Genomic DNA, 20,497 nt, shown 5'->3' with positions numbered 1-20,497 from the left:
GTATTAGACTAAGCAGAGGTGATTTGATTATGTTTAAATGTTAAAGTTGAAATGGTGCTGGAATAGTGGAGGCAGCTCCTGTTTTCTTTGCGACTTGCGGTAACACTCTTTGGTTCTAAATCAATAGTTGTTTAGTGGTCCGAAAATGTCGGAAACATTAACTTGCTTGACAATGCTGTAGGTCATGTCTGTTACTGTACATGCAATATGCTTTGTGGACTTCACTGGACAGAGGTTGCTATCTGGTTTTGGCAACAATGTCATAAATTGAAAATATATCATTGTTGTTTGGTGATTGAATAAATGTTTGGATCAATGGTTGCGTGGTGATAGATGTCTCCATACAAAATAAATGCACAATAAAATGTTAAAAATATATAAGACTTTCTGCATTACAGGTGTTAGCAGTTTGGAGTTTTGTACTAAGTTTTGAAAATTCACAACATGCTTATGAAAATAGCACCAAAGCGATAGATTTTTTGTTGTTGGCAAATACAGTACAGTGGTATGAAAAAGTATTTGCCCCCTTTCTAATTTTCTCTACTTTTGCATATTTGTGATACTGAATGTTATCAGATCTTCAACCAAAACCTAATATTAGATAAAGGGAACATAAGTGAACAAATAACACAACAATTACATATTTATTTCATTTATTTCATAAACAAAGTTATGCAACATCCAATTCCCCTGTGTGAAAAAGTAATTGCCCCATTTTACATTTACATTTTCCCTTACACTCAATAACTGGTTGTGCCACCTTTAGCTGCAATGACTCCAACTAAATGCTTCCTGTAGTTGTTGATCAGTCTCTCACGTTGCTGTGGATGAATTTTGGCCCACTTTTCCATGCAGAACTGCTTTAACTCAGTGACATGTGGGTTTTCAAGCATGAACTGTTCGTTTCAAGTCCTGCCACAGCATCTCAATTGGGATTAGGTCTGGACTTTGACTAGGCCATTCCAAAACTTCCAATTTTTGTTGCTTTTTAGCAATTTTCATGTAGACTTGATTGTGTGTTTTGGATCATTGTCTTGCTGTATGACCCAGCTGCACTTCAGCTTCAGCTCACAGATGGATGGCCTGACATTCTCCTGTATAATTCTCTGATACAGAGCAGAATTCATGGTTCCTTCTATTAAGGCAAGTCGTCCAGGTCCTGAGGCAGCAAAGCATCCCCAAACCATCACACCACCACCACCACCATGCTTGACCTTTTGGTATGATGTTCTTACTGTGGAATGCAGTGTTGTGGTTTTCGCCAGGCATTACTGGAACCATGTTGTCCAAAAAGTTATACTTTTGAATCATCTGTCCATAGAACGTTCTTCCAAGAGCCTTGATGATCGTCCAGGTGCTTTTTGGCAAACTTTGAGTCAACTTTTTGGATGAGATGGGTCCCATTATGCCTGGCGAAAACCAAACACTGCATTCCACAGTAAGAACATCATACCAAAGGTCAAGCGTGGTGGTGATGGTTAATATGCTGCATTGCCATTTCAATAATCCCCATTTGGTCAACATTTCAGATTTAATCATTTCTGCAGTATCTAACACAGGATATCCTAGCAAGATCTTTCAAGAGAAATGTGACTCATGGTCTTTCGTATCAGTGGATGCAAGTTCCTGTTTTGCAGAAAATGTGCTCCTACACTTTCAGGGTATGCTCTTTCAGTTATTCTTCACTCCGAACCTAAAAAAAAATTATGCATATGTATTCCCTCTTGAAAATAAGTGTAATTTATTGTAAAAACAAGTAAAGCATGGTCCTGATGTTTTCATATAGGGTCTTGTTTGGAACGATAGTTCCTGACCAACTTTACAATAAGGTAACATAACTTTTTTTTGTTCCCCTTGTCTTGTAGTTGGTGGATGGTGGTCTCATGTTTCTGCTCCTTAGTTTGACTAGGATTTCTGCACAGAGAGGAATGTCCTTAAACCCCACTATAATAGGTCATTACACAGGTATAGCATCTTCACATTTCACACATTTTACGTCCTATTATTACAAAGCATAGTGAATATATTGTACCTAGAACAATAGACCTCTTTTAGTCGGGTAATGTATGTTAATATTTTAGCAGAGTCCCCATGTAACCGATCTGAGGGGATGGCAACTACTGTGACAGAGGGGGAGGGCCTTAGTTTGCCAGCCTACCATAACCTGAGTGAGTTGGATTGGGCCAACGTGACTGAGTTTACCTGGTACAGAAACGGAACCCAGGAGCTCCCGTCCTCTGAGGAAGGGCGTGTGCATCATCATGGGCCGGTGCTCTTCTTCCTCCCCCTTTTAATCAACGACTCTGATCAGTACTACACCTACTGGTAATACAACAACAGTGTGTTGATGTGTGTGTGTTTTAGGGATTAAATTGGTAATTCGGAGGTGGGGGAGCCCTATTTGGGGGGCTTAGGGTTAGGTTGAGGGTTGAGTCTAGGGTTAGTGTTGAACCTGGATGTGTACATGAAGCTAGGGCTAGGGTAGGCATGCACATTTACAAAGAAAAAAAACCTAAATGTCCCTTGTCTTGCATGAACGTTGAATAATATTATACAGTGCATTCGGAAAGTATTCAGACCCCTTTACTTTTTCCCCATTTTGATACGTTACAGCCTTATTCTAAAACGGATTAAATAAAATACAAATCCTCATCAATCTGCACACAATACCCATAATGACAAAGCGGAAACAGGTTTTTAGAAATTCTTGCAAATGTAAAAATAAAAATGGATACCTTATTTACATAAGAATTCAGACCCTTTGCTATGAGACTCGGAATTGAGCTCAGGTGCATCCTGTTTCCATTGATCATCCTTGATGTTTCTACAACTGAATTGGAGTCCACCTGTGGTAAATTCAATTGATTGGACATGATTTGGAAGGCACATATCTGTCTATATAAGGTCCCACAGTTGACAATGCATGTCAGAGCAAAATCCAAGCCATGAGGTCGAAGGAATTGTCCGTAGAGCTCTGAGACAGGATTCTGTCGGGGCACAGGTCTGGGGAAGGGGACCAAAACATTTGTGCAGCATTGAAGGTCCCCAAGAACACAGTGGCCTCCATCATTCTTAAATGGAAGAAGTTTGGAACCACCAAGACTTCCTAGAGCTGGCCGCCCGGCCAAACTGAGCAATCAGGGGAGAAGGGCCTTGGTCAGGGAGGTGACCAAGAACCTGATGGTCTCTCTGAATGAGCTCCAGAGTTCCTCTGTGGAGATGGTTGTCCTTCTGGAAGGATCTCCCATCTCTGTAGCACTCTACCAATCAGGCCTTTATGGTAGAGTGGACATACAGAAGCCACTCGTTAGTAAAAGGCACATGACAGCCTGCTTGGAGTTTGCCAAAAGGCACCTAAAGGACTCACCATGAGAAACAAGATTCTCTGGTCTGATGAAACCAAGATTGAACTCTTTGGCCTGAATGCCAAGCGTCACGTCTGGAGGAAACCTGGCACCATCTCTACGGTGAAGCATGGTGGAGGCAGCATCATGCATTGGGGATGTTTTTCAGCGGCAGGGACTTGGAGACTAGTCAGGATAGAAGGAAAGATGAATGGAGCAAAGTACAGAGAGATCCTTGATGAAAACCTGCTCAGGACCTCAGACTGGAGCGAAGGTTCACTTTCCAATATGACAAAGACCCTAAGCACACAGCCAAGACAATGCAGAAGTGGCTTTGGGACAAGTCTCTGAATGTCCTTGAGTGGCCCAGCTAGAGCCCGGACTTGAACCCGATCGAACATCTCTGGAGAGACCTGAAAATAGCTGTGCATCGACGCTCTCCACCCAACCTGACAGAGCTTGAGAGGATCTGCTGAGAAGAATGGGAGAAACTCGCCAAATATAGGTGTGCCAAGCTTGTAGCGTCATACCCAAGTAGACTCGAGGCTGTAATCGCTGCCAAAGGTGCTTCAACAAAGTACTGAGTAAAGGGTCTGAATACTTAAGTAAATGTAATATTTCAGTTTTTTATTTTTTATTAATTTGCTAACATTTCTAAAAACCTGTCATTATGGGGTATTGTGTGTAGACTGATGAGGAAAAACAACAATTTAATCGATTTTAGAATAAGGCTGTAACGTAACAAAATGCGGAAAAAGGGAAGGGGTCTGAATACTTTCCGAATGCACTGTATTTGAACTTACTCTGCCAATTGAAATTTGAGGCAAAATATCCACAAAAAACTATTATAACCGTCTTCAAAACGCGGGTCTCGTGTGTGGCAATAAAGATGTGTTTGCTCCTGACCTAAGGCCAAGCACAAGATGGAAGGACATGCACGCCGATATATGCATACTGACCAAAATATTGCAGGTGTTTACATGGTTTTGAGCATGTGCCAGATGATAGAAATATCAACGGCAGTACCGGTACTCTAAAAAGTCAGGTAAATAATACTTTCCTGTCGATATTTTGTCTCAAAATTCGACCCACTGAAGGACCAACCACACAGACAACTGGTATGGTAAAATGTAATACAATTTTATTAAACATTCTGGCTTGTAAGGAAACTTTCTACGTTTTTACACTGCTTAGTTTCAGGCTGTATAGACTCTTAGAAAAAACATTTATCTATAGCCTAAAAGGGTTATTCGGCTGGCCCCCAGTTAGAACCCTGTTTGTTCCAGGTAGAACCGTTTTGGATAACTGGTACACTGTGTATATTCATATGTTCCAGGAGAAAGGCAGCAAACACCTGCGTCATATTTGTGACAAAGGTGATTGTGGTCAAAGCCCAACCGTTCGATCACTCAGTCCTGTTCAGTGATATCTCAGATTCAGCAAACAAAATCCGTATCCCATGTCCTGACCCCGTGGAACAACTGTGCCAGGATGGAAAAGAAAACTTAGCCTGGTATAAGGTACTGAACATGACCAGAATGCTAACACAAACCTCAATCCTGCAAAACTATTTACCATTGGTTCTCAACTCCTGTCCTAAAGCTCATAAGTGTTGCACAGTTTTTGTTCTAGCCCAGCACTAACACCCAACTCATCATCAAGCTCTTGATTAGTGGAATCAGGTATCTTACTGCTAGTTCAGCAAAGAAGTTTGTCAAATTGTTTGTCTTTCATTTCAGAATTTCAGTCTCATTCCAAACGAGTCTGAGAGTAATCTGTGGGTGAATGGCGCCTCAAAAGCAGACGAGGGCATCTATACGTGTGTGTGCACGTGGGATCACAACGGGAGGGTTCTCAACACTTCTGCATCCAGGAGACTAAAGATCCAAGGTAAGTAGGTCGTGGCTTGATGACAGCTCTGTCAATCCACTCAGCATCTTATTTATTTGATTTTAGCTTTACTGAAACCTCATCCAAGATGGCAGCAGGGTCAGCAAACATAGAAACTCTAGGCTAAATTACAGTAGGTTATTAGGCTACACAAACAAACAGGATCAAAAGCAACATCAAAAGCAACCCTCATATCACGTGTGGTCTTTGAGGCAGCAACAATCATCAAAAACATCAATGACTACATTTTGAATGTATCCAAAAGTATCTTTCTGACTAAACTGTGCGTTTGTCTCCTTCAGCTCCCTCTGCCTCGCATCCTCCTCAGATCAACCTGCCTAGAGACGGAAGCACAGAGACCACTGACCTGTGTAGGGATCACACCTGGCTCAAATACTTTCAAATACTTGTGTTGTGCTTGATTTGGTTTGCCCGGTATATCTCTCCGTCTTCGTTGTATCTCTTGTTCTTCATAGACACCACAAAGAAGTTGAGGTGTGAAGCATTTTGTGGGCAGAACATTGTAGACAACTGTCACGTGTCGTGGCAGATGAACGGAGTGACAGTGGGTTCGCAGCAGCAAGGCTACTCAGTGATCACCACCAGGTAGGTACGCACGCACACACACATGGATGCACGCATACACACAAGCATACACACACTTGTTTTTGAGAACATGGTAACAGAATTTACACAGACCCCAGATTCACCATTGAGAATTCACTGTGTGAATATTTTGTGTGTATGTGTTACTGTAGCGAGGTGGAGGTATCTTCAATGCGGAGTATCTTCACGGCTATCCTGACCATAGACACAGTGACTATCAAGGACCTCCAGTCAGAGTTCAAGTGTGTTGCCAGAAACGACCAGAAATTCATTCATGCAGTGGTGACTCTCAAACCAAGATGTTAGTGCACACACACTTACACAAACATCACTCAGACACACATCCACATGTCACACAAACAAAATCACACATATACACTCTGTAACTTTCTTGGTGTTGTGTCCTCCATGTCTTCCCCCAACAGGGTTTATATTTATGGGTCTATGTGTGGCATTGCTGCTCTTCTTCTTGCTAGCTGCTGTAGCCGTCAAAGTGTTTGACATCGATCTGGCTCTCCTCTTCCGTGGAGTTTTCAAATGCTATGATCGATCTGAGGGTAAGAACATCTAGCCATAGACTAAAGTTTACTGATGCTATTTCACTAAGATATTTCATTGTACAGAAATGCTTATTCAGCCTACATTATCTGTATAGTATTGCGTACCATATAAACATATTACTACATTTAGTTTTTAGTCACCACACAGGAGCACTCTAACCTTGTACTGTACAGTAAATGTCTCAATCGGCCCACTGATTGTGCAGTGCAGTTGTCACGCCCTGACTCAGAGGACGCTTATATGTTGAGTCAGGGTGTGTATATTCCTTGTTGTGATTTTCTATGTTTAGATCTAGTATGTCTAGATTTAAGTTGGCCGGTGTGGTACCCAATCAGAGGCAGCTGTCGCTATTGGCACTAGTGGGTTGTGGGATCTTGTTCCGTGTTAGGTATGTTGTTTGTGTACCTTGGACTTCACGTTTCGTTTGTTGTTTTGTCGTTGTTTATTCGGTTCAAATAAACATGTATGCATATCGCTGCGCCTTGGTCTGACCCATTCATCAACGAACGTGACAGCAGTTGTTTGCAGTAGGCCTTTCGCAACAGGTCCCGCCTTGGGTCAATCCCACTACTAGTGTAGAAGTAATGGGCCATTTATACTAAAATAACTCAATTTCAGTTCAAATAGAATTTAATCAAATCTCTCAAATCTACTCCTTTCATGCTGAGGTTTGACAGAAACCTCCTCTTTGTCTGTGTTTTCAGATGGGAAGGTCTATGATGCTTACATTGTCTACCAAATGGATGGCATAGACAAAGACATGGACGAGAAAGTGTTTCACTTCGTGAGCAGCGTTCTGCCGACTGTCCTGGAGCAGAAGTGTGGCTTTAGACTCTTCATCCACGGCAGAGACGACCTACCTGGAGAAGGTTGGTTCTTTCAGACTGTGTCTTGCCCTCTAAGAAGCAAATGTAACAGTAATAAACAGTACCAAAGTCGAAAGTTAACTTCTCCTGCTCCTCTCTGTTCTGTTGTCCCCAGACCGCATGGAGTTGGTGGAGGCCTGCATGCGGCTGAGCAGGAGGCTGATTGTCATCCTGACCCCCAGCTCAAGCTCAAGGTCAGGCTCAGGAGGTCAAGGGTCATGGGGCCAGTGGGGCTACTCGTCATCGTTGACCTCAGCGGAGGACTATGACTGTCAGGTGGGGCTCCACCAGGCTCTGGTCCACAGTGAGATGAGCGTCATACTCATCCAGCTGGGAGACATGGGGGAGGGGGGCTACACACACCTGTCCCCCGGCCTGCAGCACCTGGTCCGCAAGAGTGCCCCCTTAATGTGGCAGGAGGGAAAGCGTGGGTCGACGCTGCCCAACTCAAGCTTCTGGAAGAGGGTGCGTTACATGATGCCTTGGCCGCGCCACTCGACTAGTTTTGACAACCGGTTAATATGACTCTTCTATGTGAACGATCAGAAGGTCTGAGGACTTGAAGTGCGGTTGGAGGTCTGGGATTCTGTTATAGAAGAGAACACCCCAGGTTGTCTCTGAAAATCCTTATTCCAGTCATAGAAATAGAATGAATGATTCCAGTGCTGTGCAGAGATATACACAGGTTAGCTGAGAACGTCACAAAAACGATGTGTACGCTTCAATGTGGCAGAAGGCAGTGTGTTGTGATTCTGGATGGCTAGCAACAATGAATAGAAACTGCCATGTGGGGAATCGTAAGTGGCTAATTTCAGCTAGTGTTATCTTGTTCTTGGTACAATGTGTTGTTTTTAGGGATTTTCACTGATGTCACGTCAATGCTAAAATGGCAAAAATTTGCTAGCTAACTTACAACTGTAATGATGTGTTTGAGAGACAAGTGCTCATTGTGCAACTTTATTTATGTTTTCAATAAACATTGGAGACTAAATATAGTTTACATGTTGTCAATCTAAGCCAACACTGTCTGTTTTGCCCCATATTTGTGCACAATTCGGTTATGTTGCTAAACAACCAACCGGTCTATGGCAGCTGCCATAGTGACATATTGACTAAGGTCCTAAATCAATTGAAATGTACATTTCCAACCTTTTGTGTAAGTAGACAAGTTTCTCAAGAAAAGCGTGTCGATTATTATGTCAAAACAAAATGAAGACAAGGTAGTCTACTGTATGTTGCTTTTGTGCTTGTAAAGACTTGCCTCATTTACTCAAGCCTTGCAATAAAGATAAATGCTATCGTGTTTCTGTCCAATTTTGTCAGCCTGTATCGGTTTGTGTGGATGGTTTGGTTAGCTGCTGTACTGATGTTTACGCGCTATTATCTGCTGCTGCTGTATCTAATCAGACCTCATCTCCCACCATCTGGTCTCATGACATTTAGACTCTGCTCTGGCACACACCTTCTCATGTAACACAGACCCAAACACACACACACACACACCTGGGGACATTCTGTACATTTTTGTGTGTGTGTTGGAAATATACCTTTTTTGAGTGACTAACTTATCTGATGCCCTGAAGATAGTCACTGAATAAACTGGATGTGGAAAAAGCCACGACTGTCAATCTGAACAGTCAGCATTACAGATGCCATGTACTGTAGGCAAATTATGAAAGTGATAACTGCTGCCACAGAAGATCGATCAACATATGTTTTCTTTTTCTGGTAGCACTTTGTAATAACTCTACGTAATAAAGCATAATAGATTAGTAAATAGTTTATTCATTTATTAGTCATTACTCCATTCATAAGATGTTTAATATAGGTCCTTATTAACCATTTACTAATCATAATTAATCATTAGTCTTTTTGTGTGGCCTCATCTGAAGTGTGGGCTATTTATACTTTATAAATACTTTATAAATGTTTTGAGTGACCAGTGTAATTTCTCACAAAAAGATGGACATGCCATTTCTGAGTGATGTTATATCGATTCCTGGGGTCATTTCATGTGTATCTGAGCTATTGCCGTTCAAGCAGGCAGAAATACAGCAGGTATGACGAGTTTTGTATTTCATGCCTGCTTGAACAGTGAATAGATCAGATACACATGAAAACAGGAAATCAACCCAGGAATCGATAGATCATCGCTCAGAAATGCACAAAAACGATATAACATTCAAAATGGGTGAATCTTTCCCTTAAGGTCTCAAAATAGCCTAGAACATATCAATGGTTAAAGACTAACCACACAACACAGGATGGTATAGGAAATATAACAAACATTTAATTCACAAAAACTGTTGTGAAACAACTGTTGCATGGACTTGAGGAAGACTTGTAATGTGAATGTTTTGCTAATGTTGTCAACCTCGCGAACACAAACTAATCATAAAACGGGGAGATCTACCTGCCAGTTTTTCTGTAGTGGATTTTTATTCCTTACTACTGATACAGTATGTGATTGAGGTATAAATGTTACATGTATGATTTGCAAGTAGAAATGTATAACCTTTAAGTGCTTCAGTCTTTAATCTTTATACCACACTTGTTTTGGTAGAAAAGTCACTCCCAAGAAATGCTAATGTTAGAATTTTTGGAGAATAAATAATGTTATTTTACTCAGCATAGAGTGTGTCTGAAGTTACACGTCACAATATTACAACAGTTTAACTGTTTTGAATAAAATGTTCAATATATGTTCTTAAACATCCTCATTATAAGCTTTGGGGTTTTGCTCAATTTCGTTTTCTATTTTGTTTTCGATTTACAGGTTGGCTCTCTTTGGGTGTGGCTTGCCCTGATTTGAATCATCCTCATTGGTCAGGATGTGTTGCACCTGTTGCCTCGTTAGTCAGTCGTTAGTTTCACCTATGCAGGCACAGGTGCTATTTAAGAGTGGCTGGCCGAGTGCTCCAGTTGGCATGAAAGATGTTGGATGAGCGACACTGCTGTTTAGCACCTTCTCCTTAAGTTGTGAAAAATACTTATCTTGTCTCACCTGTTTGGTTTGCTCCACGTTTATTTGCACTCCCTTACCTAAGTTGGTGTGGGTTTTATTTTCCTTTGTTTGTCTGAGAGCTTCAAGTTCCTTGGTGTCCACATCACCAACAAACTATCATGATCCAAATACACCAAGACAGTCGTGAAGAGGGCACAACAAAGCCTATTCCCCCTCAGGAGACTGAAAAGATTTGGCATGGGTCCTCAGATCCTCAAAAAGTTATACAGCTTCACCATCGAGAGCATCCTGACTGGTTGCATCACTGCCTGGTATGGCAACTGCTCAGCCTCCGACCGCAAGGCACTACAGAGAGTAGTGCATACATCCCAGTACATCACTGGGGCCAAGCTTCCTGGCATCCAGGACCATCTGCAAAGATGGCGTTTGGTCAGCCCCTGGAGACTCCAGGACCGCCTGGAAGCGGCCCACACCTTCGCCAGAGAGCAGCTGGTGAATGCAGGTGTGAGACAAGTATAAGACCATGCTTAGCCATTGTTCTCTCTCTTACATCTGGTCTTAACAAGAGATGGTCACGGTTGTTTTATACGGTTATCCTTGATTTATTTGGCGTGGCTACGGTCAAACAGTAGCCTGTGTTGAGTTTGGTTAATAAACCGGGAATTCGTAAACTCAAGCGTCTGTCTGGACATTTGTTCCTTTATGATCTAGCCAGGTCATTACAATATATTTGATGTTATGGTACTAAAGTCGGGGACAGTGGGCGGATTCGATAATGCTGAGCTGCAGGGCACTAGTCTTTGGCCCGTGACATGAACGGCGAAAAGCGGTGAGTGGGGAGCGCCACTCTGTCACGTTATCAACAAGGCAGCATGGTGCATCGTCTAGAAACATCTCTTTTAAACATTTTATTTTTGTTGAATTTTCTAAGTAGTTTTCATTGGGAAGGCAGATTTCTCAAAAGCAAATCAGTAGTCAGGTTTCCATTGCCCCAGGTTTATTCGACAAAAGCAATGTTGCAAAAAAAAAATATTTGCGACGTCTAATGTTAAGTCAGATATAGGAGACATCTAAAGATCAACAGCATTTTTAACGTTCGACAGGTGTGGGTTTTTCTTTTGTCGAACTTTATTTATTGCGATAAGTGATAAACGGTGTTTTTCAAATAAATGATGATTGCCGAATACTATTGAAGGTAGGCTACGCGGTGCATGTGATGTCTTCACGTAACTAAAAGCTCCACTGCACATTTCATTATAAATACCTAGCCTACGTCTTGCAAAAATGTTCAACTATAAAATGTTTTTTCTTTGTAGGACACGGATTGTCCTGACTTTCAAGAATGTCTGAATTGCTTCAACTTGCTTTTCTGGTGGGCTGGCAAGTTTCACCATCCAATTATTTCAGATCTACAGGAATGCAGGTTTCACCATGGCACGAACTAGCCTAGGCAGCCGATAGTGCATGGGAGCTAGATCTGTGGCGTTATGGTAATGATGAGAATTATTAGAATTTGGCAAAGATATGTCAATTATTGCATTCTATCCATGCTGGCTTTCGTGAGCTACCTGAGACATGAAACCTAAGTGGGAGGGCATACAGCTGTATGCACAATTTGCCTAAATGAGTAATGGAAATACTTCAACCTTTACATTTGTATTCAACGTTTAATGTTTTGGGTGACGTCATTACATACAGCTGTTTTTAGTATAGTTCAATGGAAATGCACCCTAGCATGCAATTGTCACATCTATTTTCTATGTAAACTTTCACTGGACAAGTTTAATTGAAACATAGCTGCTCTTGCATGTGTGAAAACACAATCCTACTCATTACTCCATGTGCTTAATTACGTCACTTTTATTTTGAGCCGACTCCGAGGCAGCCAGGTTCCAAAATGAATGCAATCAACTTTCACCCGGTACAAAACTCGCCTACCCAGGTGTCCGGGACGATTTAATCGAATCCCCTCCGATCCTGAAGCACACCCCTTTTTATTAGCCAGCAAATCAAATTTTATTGGTTGTGTACACTCTTTTTTGTAGATTATCGCAGGTGCAGTGAAATGCTTGTTTCTAGCTCCAACAGTGCAGTATACCATCCAACCCGTATCAGGCATCTTTCTAGAGCTCTGACTTTCTGACCTGAAGATAACTGACGTCATGATTTGACCGAGTGTTTTTTCAAGTTGCCAGTTGTCTTAAAAGCACGATAGGTGAATCTCTCCCAAATCTATGGATGCTCGTCTGAAGTAGAATAATTAATTGGTAATCCATGTCATTATTAATGCACCCTTGACAACAAAGGCAATAAACAGCCAAACACTAGAACATTGTCTTTGAAGAGTTTATTTATTTGTTGGAGCTCAAACAAGCTGTGCAGATCTGCTGGCTACCCTTTTGTGTGAAGAAATCAGACTATCCAACTATTGTTACTCATTCAGGGTCAATGAAACAGTGGCGAGACATTGAGGTATGTGATCACTTTATATAATTTGTGTAGGTGGTTATTTAAAAAACTGGATGACATCTACTAAACACACTGTACTGATTCAGGGATGTGTGAATGGCAAGGATGTCTGGCAAGAGCAGAGCCAAAGGATGTCAGGGCAAAGGGTTTTTCTTGTCACCACACAACGCACTCCGGTTCACTTTGGGTACTTATACAACAGGGTGTGTGGTTTCTAGGAGGAAAGAGATAAATGGAAATATAATTAACCATGCAAAGTTATACACAAAGGCTATACAAGGCAATTTGGCCTATACATATTTACACTACTGCATCACACAAGTTAAGCTAAATACAATACTGTTCTCAATTGAACACTAAAGATAAACATGCATGAAGCTAAACATGCATAATATTGCAGTGCCTGAATCACATATTGATGGCTAAATAGTAAGCGGCCCATGAAGAGCCTGAAGCTAGTATTATAGCCATGTCAGGTATGCTATAAGGCTAGGATAAAGCACCAGGCCTGGAAATTACCACCAAGGCACTGCCACTGTAGCATACAAACACACCACTAAAGGATGCACAATAAGAACTGAAATGTGAGATAATGGCATCATACTGAACAGCCCCCATGTAGCCTTAGCATTATCAGTGGCCTACAAACATTTAGCAGGCTAGACAGGTCATGCTAACAAATTATTAGCCTAGTAAGTCAGAACTAGAGGGTCTAATGATTTGTCATGTCATTGAATACCAAATGTCAGAAAATCATCCATACAAAAAATCCTAATGAAACGTCAAGTAATTGTTTAGAGTGCCTGCATATCTAATGGAGTGCAACAAAATTATTTTTCAGCTTCCTCAGAAAGCCTTTATTATTCAGATTCAAATTCAGAGTGAATGTAACAGCTGTTCCATTGCCAGTCTGTAAAATAATCCCTGAGTGAGAATTAACTGATTGCAAGCCATGCAAAAAGTAATAGGCCTAGGCTACAGTTAAGAAATCATGATTAATTAAAGTCATTATCGAAAAATGCTTAACAAGAGGAAAAACCATCCACAGAGACAAACATATCTTTCCGACAGATAAGATCTAAACCAGGCAAGAAGTTGTCCGTGTAGACCAATTAAGGTTTCCAATCTCTCCAAAAGAATGTGGTGATCGATGGTGTCAAAAGCAGAACAAGGTCTAGGAGCACGAGGACAGATGCAGAGCCATGGTCTGACACCATTAAAAGGTAATTTACCACCTTCACGAGTGCAGTCTCAGTGCTATGATGGGGTCTAAAACAAGACTGAAGCATTTCGTATACATTTTTTGTCTTCAGGAAGGCAGTGAGTTGCTGCACAACAGCTTTTTCAAAACAATTTGAGAGGAATAGGAGATTTGATATAGACAGATCATTTTTTACATTTTCTGGGTCAAGGTTTGGCTTTTTCAAGAGGCTTTATTACTGCCACTTTTAGTGAGTTTGGTACACATCCAGTGGATAGGGAGCCATTTATTATGTTCAACATAGGAGGGCCATGCACAGGAAGTAGCTCTTTCAGTAGTTTAGTTGGAATAGGGTCCAGTATGCAGCTTTAAGGTTTAGCGGCCATGACTATTTTCATGAATGTGTCAAGAGATATAGGATTAAAAAACTTGAGTGTCTCCGTTGATCCTAGGTCCTGGCAGTTTTGTGCAGACTCAGGACAGCTGAGCTTTGGAGAAATACGAAGATTCAAAGAGGAGTCCGTAATTTGCTTTCTAATGATCATGATATTTTCTTCGAAGAAGTTCATGAATTCATCACTGCTGAAGTGAAAGGCATCCTCTCTTGGGGAATGCTGCTTTTTAGTTAGCTTTGTAACAGTATCAAATAGACATTTTTCATTGTTCTTATTCTCCTCAATTAGGTTGGAAAAATAGGATGATCGAGCAGCAGTGAGGGCTCTTCGATATTGCACTTTACTTTCTTTCCAAGCTAGTAGGAAGACTTCCAGTTTGGTGGAGCGCCATTTCCGTTCCAATTTTCTGGAGGCTTGCTTCAGGGCTCTGGTATTTTCTGTATACCAGGGAGCTAGTTTGTTGTAACAAATGTTTTTTGTTTTTAGGGGTGCGACTGCATCTATTACGCAAGGTTACATTTAGATCCTCAGTTAGGTCGTTAACTGATTTCTGTACTCCGACATCCTTGAGTAGGTGGAGGGAGTCTGGAAGGTCCTCTAGGAATCTTTGGGTTGTCCGAGAATTTATAGCACGGCTTTTGATGGTCCTTGGTTGGAGCCTGAGCAGATTATTTGTTGCGATTGATTGCAAACATAAGATGGTGGTCCGATACTCCAGGGTTATGAGTAAAAACATTTAGATCCACAATATTTATTCCACAGGACAAAACTAGATCCAGGGTATGACTGTGGCAATGAGTAGGTCCGGAGACATGTTGGACAAAACCCACTGAGTCGATGATGGCTCCGAAAGCCTTTTGGAGTGGGTCTGTGGACTTTTCCATGTGAATATTAAAGTCACCAGAAATTAGAATATTATCTGCCATGACTACAAGGTCCGATAGGAATTCAGGGAACTCAGTGAGGAACTCTGTATACGGCCCAGGAGGCCTGTAAACAGTAGCTATTAAAAATGATTGAGTAGGCTGCATAGATTTCATGACTAGAAGCTCAAAAGACGAGAAAACGCAGTAATTTTTTGGGGGGGGTAATTTGACATTTGCTATTGGAAATGTTAGCAACACCTCCGCCTTTACAGGATGAGCAGGGGATATGGTCACTAGTGTAACCAGGAGGAGAGGCCTCATTTAACACAGTCAATTCATCAGGCTTAGGCCATGCTTCAGTCAGGCCAATCACATCAAGATTATGATCAGTGATTAGTTCATTGACCAGAACTGCCTTGGAGGTGAGGGATCTAACATTAAGTAGCCCTATTTTGAGGTGTGAGATATCACAATCTCTTTCAATAATGACAGGAATGAAGGAGGTCTTTATTCCAGTGAGATTGCTAAGGCGAACACCGGCATGTTTAGTTTTGCTCAACCTAGATCGAGGCACAGACACGGTCTCAATGGGGATAGCTGAGCTGACTACACTGACTGTGCTAGTGGCAGACTCCACTAAGCTGGCAGGCTGGCTAACAGCCTACTGCCTGGCCTGCACCCTCTCTCATTGTGGAGCTAGAGGAGTTAGGGCCCTGTCTATGTTGGTAGATAAGATGAGAGCACACCTCCAGCTAGGATGGAGTCCATTACTCCTCAGCAGGCCAGGCTGGGTCCTGTTTGTGGGTGAGTCCCAGAAAGAGGGCAAATTATCTACAAATTCTATCTTTTGGGAGGGGCAGAAAACAGTTTAACCAGCGACTGAGTTGTGAGACTCTGCTGTAGAGCTCATCACTCGCCCTAACTGGGAGGGGGCCAGAGACAATTCCTCGATGCCGACATCTTTCTAGCTAATTTACACGCTGAAGCTATGTTGCTCTTGGTGACCTCTGACTGTTTCATCCTAACATCGTTGGTGCCGACGTGGATAACAATATCCCTATACGCTCTACACTTGCCAGTTTTTGCCTTAGCCAGCACCATCTTCAGATTAGCCTTTATGTCGGTAGCCCTGCCTCCTGGTAAAGTGTATGATCGCTGGATGATTATTTTTAAGTTTAATATTGCGGGTAATGGAGTCACCAATGACTAGGGTTTTCAATTTGTCAGAGCTAATGGTGAGGCTTCGGTGGCTCAGACCCCGTAACGGGTGGAGGAGAGACCTTAGAAGGCTTGACCTCTGACTCCGACTCGTTGCTTAATGGGGAGAACCGGTTGAAAGTTTGTCGGCTAAATGAGCGACACCGGTTGAGCATGCCGACAGCATTTCTTTCCAGAAGTCTTGAGAAAATTGTCCGGCTGCGGGGACTGTGCAAGGGGATTTATACTACTATCTGTACTTACTGGTGGCACAGATGCTGTTTTATCCTTTCCTACACTTAAATTGCCCTTGCCTAACGATTGCATCTGAAGCTGGGCTTGCAGCACGGCTATCCTCACCATAAGGCGATAGTTTTGCTGTCTATTATGAGTACAGCGACTGCAATTAGATGGCATAGTGTTAATGTTACTACTTAGCTTCGGCTAGTGGAGGTCCTGTAGAACCATGTCCAGATAAAGCGTCCGGGGAGAAAAAGTTGAATGAAAAAAGTTGAGCCAGGGAAAAAATATACACTGCTCAAAAAAATAAAGGGAACACTTAAACAACGCCTCCTAGATCTGAATGAATGAAATAATTTTATTAAATACTTTTTTCTATACATAGTTGAATGTGCTGACAACAAAATCACACAAAAATTATCAATGGAAATCAAATGTATCAACCCATGGAGGTCTGGATTTGGAGTCACCCTCAAAATTAAAGTGGAAAACCACACTACAGGCTGATCCAACTTTGATGTAATGTCCTTAAAACAAGTCAAAATGAGGCTCAGTAGTGCGTGTGGCCTCCACGTGCCTGTATGACCTCCCTACAACGCCTGGGCATGCTCCTGATGAGGTGGTGGATGGTCTCCTGAGGGATCTCCTCCCAGACCTGGACTAAAGCATCCGCCAACTCCTGGACAGTCTGTGGTGCAACGTGGCGTTGGTGGATGGAGCGAGACATGATGTCCCAGATGTGCTCAATTGGATTCAGGTCTGGGGAACGGGCGGGCCAGTCCATCAATGCCTTCCTCTTGAAGGAACTGCTGACACACTCCAGCCACATGAGGTCTAGCAATGTCTTGCATTAGGAGGAACCTAGGGCCAACCGCACCAGCATATGGTCTCACAAGGGGTCTGAGGATCTCATCTCGGTACCTAATGGCAGTCAGGCTACCTCTGGCGAGCACATGGAGGGCTGTGCGGCCCCCCAAAGAAATGCCACCCCACATCATGACTGACCCACCGCCAAACCGGTCATGCTGGAGGATGTTGCAGGCAGCAGAACGTTCTCCACGGCGCCTCCAGACTCTGTCACATCTGTCACGTGCTCAGTGTGAACCTGCTTTCATCTGTGAAGAGCACAGGGCGCCAGTGGCGAATTTGCCAATCTTGGTGTTCTCTGGCAAATGCCAAACGTCCTGCACGGTGTTGGGCTGTAAGCACAACCTCCATCTGTGGACGCCACCCTCATGGAGTCTGTTTCTGACCGTTTGAGCAGACACATGCACATTTGTGGCCTGCTGGAGGTCATTTTGCAGGGCTCTGGCAGTGCTCCTCCTGCTCCTCCTTGCACATAGGCGGAGGTAGCGGTCCTGCTGCTGGGTTGTTGCCCTCCTACGGCCTCCTCCACGTCTCCTGATGTACTGGCCTGTCTCCTGGTAGCGCATCCATGCTCTGGACACTACGCTGACAGACACAGCAAACCTTCTTGCCACAGCTCGCATTGATGTGCCATCCTGGATGAGCTGCACTACCTGAGCCACTTGTGTGGGTTGTAGACTCCGTCTCATGCTACCACTAGAGTGAAAGCACCGCCAGCATTCAAAAGTGACCAAAACATCAGCCAGGAAGCATAGGAACTGAGAAGTGGTCTGTGGTCACCACCTGCAGAACCACTTCTTTATTGGGGGTGTCTTGCTAATTGCCTATAATTTCCACCTGTTGTCTATTCCATTTGCACAACAGCATGTGAAATTTATTGTCAATCAGTGTTGCTTCCTAAGTGGACAGTTTGATTTCACAGAAGTTTGATTGACTTGGAGTTACATTGTGTTGTTTAAGTGTTCCCTTTATTTTTTTGAGCAGTGTATATATAAAAATAACTTAAGATGTTGGTAAAATGTGAAATGTTTAGCAACGTAATTAGAGCAGTAAAAATAACTTTTGTCATACCTATGGTATACGGTCTGATATACCACGGCTGTCAGCCAATCAGCATTCAGGGCTCAAACCACCCAGTTTATAATTAAGCAATAAGGCACCTCGGGGGTTTGTGGTATATGGCCAATATGCAATGGCTAAGGGCTGTTCTTATCCACGACGCAACGCGAAGTGCCTGGATACAGTGCCTTAGCCATGGTATCTGTGTGGTATATTGGCCATATACCACAAACCCCCAAGGTATCTTAGTGCTATTATGAATTGGTTGCCATGTTTTTTTCTAGTTTTTTCTTTCCAAGCTAAATTATTTAACGTCATTGGCAGATCATTTTGCTTGTTTGAACCTTTTTCAGGTTTCTTTCTGCTTAGAAAATTATTGGGCGGGCCGATTTAAGTGTTTTTTCAGGATTTAAAAACATTTTCAGTGTAAACTTAAATGACTAAAACCAGATATACAGTGGGGAAAAAAAGTATTTAGTCAGCCACCAATTGTGCAAGTTCTCCCACTTAAAAAGATGAGAGAGGCCTGTAATTTTCATCATATGTACACGTCAACTATGACAGACAAAATGAGGAAAAAAAATCCAGAAAATCACATTGTAGGATTTTTAATGAATTTATTTGCAAATTATGGTGGAAAATAAGTATTTGGTCAATAACAAAAGTTTCTCAATACTTTGTTATATACCCTTTGTTGGCAATGACACAGGTCAAACGTTTTCTGTAAGTCTTCACAAGGTTTTCACACACTGTTGCTGGTATTTTGGCCTGTTGCTGGTCCTTCGTTGCCCGGGCGGTGTGTTTGGGATCATTGTCATGCTGAAAGACCCAGCCACGTTTCATCTTCAATGCCCTTGCTGATGGACGGAGGTTTTCACTCAAAATCTCACGATACATGGCCCCATTCATTCTTTCCTTTACACGGATAAGTCGTCCTGGTCCCTTTGCAGAAAAACAGCCCCAAAGCATGATGTTTCCACCCCCATGCTTCACAGTAGGTATGGTGTTCTTTGGATGCAACTCAGCATTCTTTGTCCTCCAAACACGACAAGTTGAGTTTTTACCAAAAAGTTATATTTTGGTTTCATCTGACCATATGACATTCTCCCAATCCTCTTTTGGATCATACAAATGCACTCTAGCAAACTTCAGACGGGCCTGGACATGTACTGGCTTAAGCAGGGGGACACGTCTGGCACTGCAGGATTTGAGTCCCTGGCGGCGTAGTGTGTTACTGATGGTAGGCTTTGTTACTTTGGTCCCAGCTCTCTGCAGGTCATTCACTAGGTCCCCCCGTGTGGTTCTGGGATTTTTGCTCACCGTTCTTGTGATCATTTTGACCCCACGGGGTGAGAACTTGCGTGGAGCCCCAGATCGAGGGAGATTATCAGTGGTCTTGTATGTCTTCCATTTTCTAATAATTGCTCCCACAGTTGATTTCTTCAAACCAAGCTGCTTATCTATTGCAGATTCAGTCTTCCCAGCCTGGTGCAGGTCTACAATTTTGTTTCTGGTGTCCTTTGACAGCTCTTTGGTCTTGGCCATAGTGGAGTTTGGAGTGTGACTGTTTGAGGTTGTGGACAGGTGTCTTTTATACTGATAACAAGTTCAAACAGGTGCCATTAATACAGGTAACGAGTGGAGGACAGAGGAGCCTCTTAAATAAGAAGTTACAGGTCTGTGAGAGCCAGAAATCTTGCTTGTTTGTAGGTAACCAAGTACTTATTTTCCACCATAATTTGAAAATAAATTAATTAAAAATCCTACAATGTGATTTTCTGGATTTTTTTCTCTCAATTTGTCTGTCATAGTTGTTGTGTACCTATGATGAAAATTACAGGCCTCTCTCATCTTTTTAAGTGGGAGAACTTGCACAATTGGTGGCTGACTAAATACTTTTTTTCCCCCACAGGACTGTCAAGTATGTAGAAAAGATAATGGACCTATATATTTTCAAATAAGATCATCTTT

At 42.4% G+C, this 20,497-nt stretch overlaps 1 protein-coding gene and 1 long non-coding RNA gene across 2 annotated transcripts; both read left to right on the top strand.

Annotated features, from left to right (window-relative positions):
• Nucleotides 1-1,548: 1,548 nt before the first annotated feature.
• On the top strand, nucleotides 1,549-1,926 carry LOC311143310. Its single transcript, XR_014614405.1, has 3 exons — nucleotides 1,549-1,661; nucleotides 1,787-1,829; nucleotides 1,901-1,926. It is a non-coding gene; the product is annotated as an uncharacterized lncRNA (long non-coding RNA).
• Nucleotides 1,927-2,110: 184 nt separating this feature from the next.
• On the top strand, nucleotides 2,111-7,999 carry LOC311143423 (interleukin-1 receptor-like 1; the record flags this gene model as incomplete). The annotated part of the gene is made up of 9 exons (XM_084179243.1): nucleotides 2,111-2,325; nucleotides 4,681-4,864; nucleotides 5,084-5,234; nucleotides 5,537-5,605; nucleotides 5,711-5,840; nucleotides 5,993-6,141; nucleotides 6,266-6,397; nucleotides 7,106-7,270; nucleotides 7,383-7,999. 9 exons carry the CDS (start codon nucleotides 2,111-2,113, stop codon nucleotides 7,790-7,792), a joined length of 1,605 nt encoding a protein of 534 aa, XP_084035369.1. The 3' UTR covers nucleotides 7,793-7,999.
• Between the last annotated feature and the right edge of the window lie 12,498 nt (nucleotides 8,000-20,497).

Source organism: Coregonus lavaretus, assembly GCF_964263955.1.
Source record: "Coregonus lavaretus genome assembly, chromosome: 16".
NCBI classification, from domain to species: domain Eukaryota; kingdom Metazoa; phylum Chordata; class Actinopteri; order Salmoniformes; family Salmonidae; genus Coregonus; species Coregonus lavaretus.
Note: the sequence above shows the minus strand (reverse complement) of the source record. Positions and strands in the feature narration are given on the sequence as shown.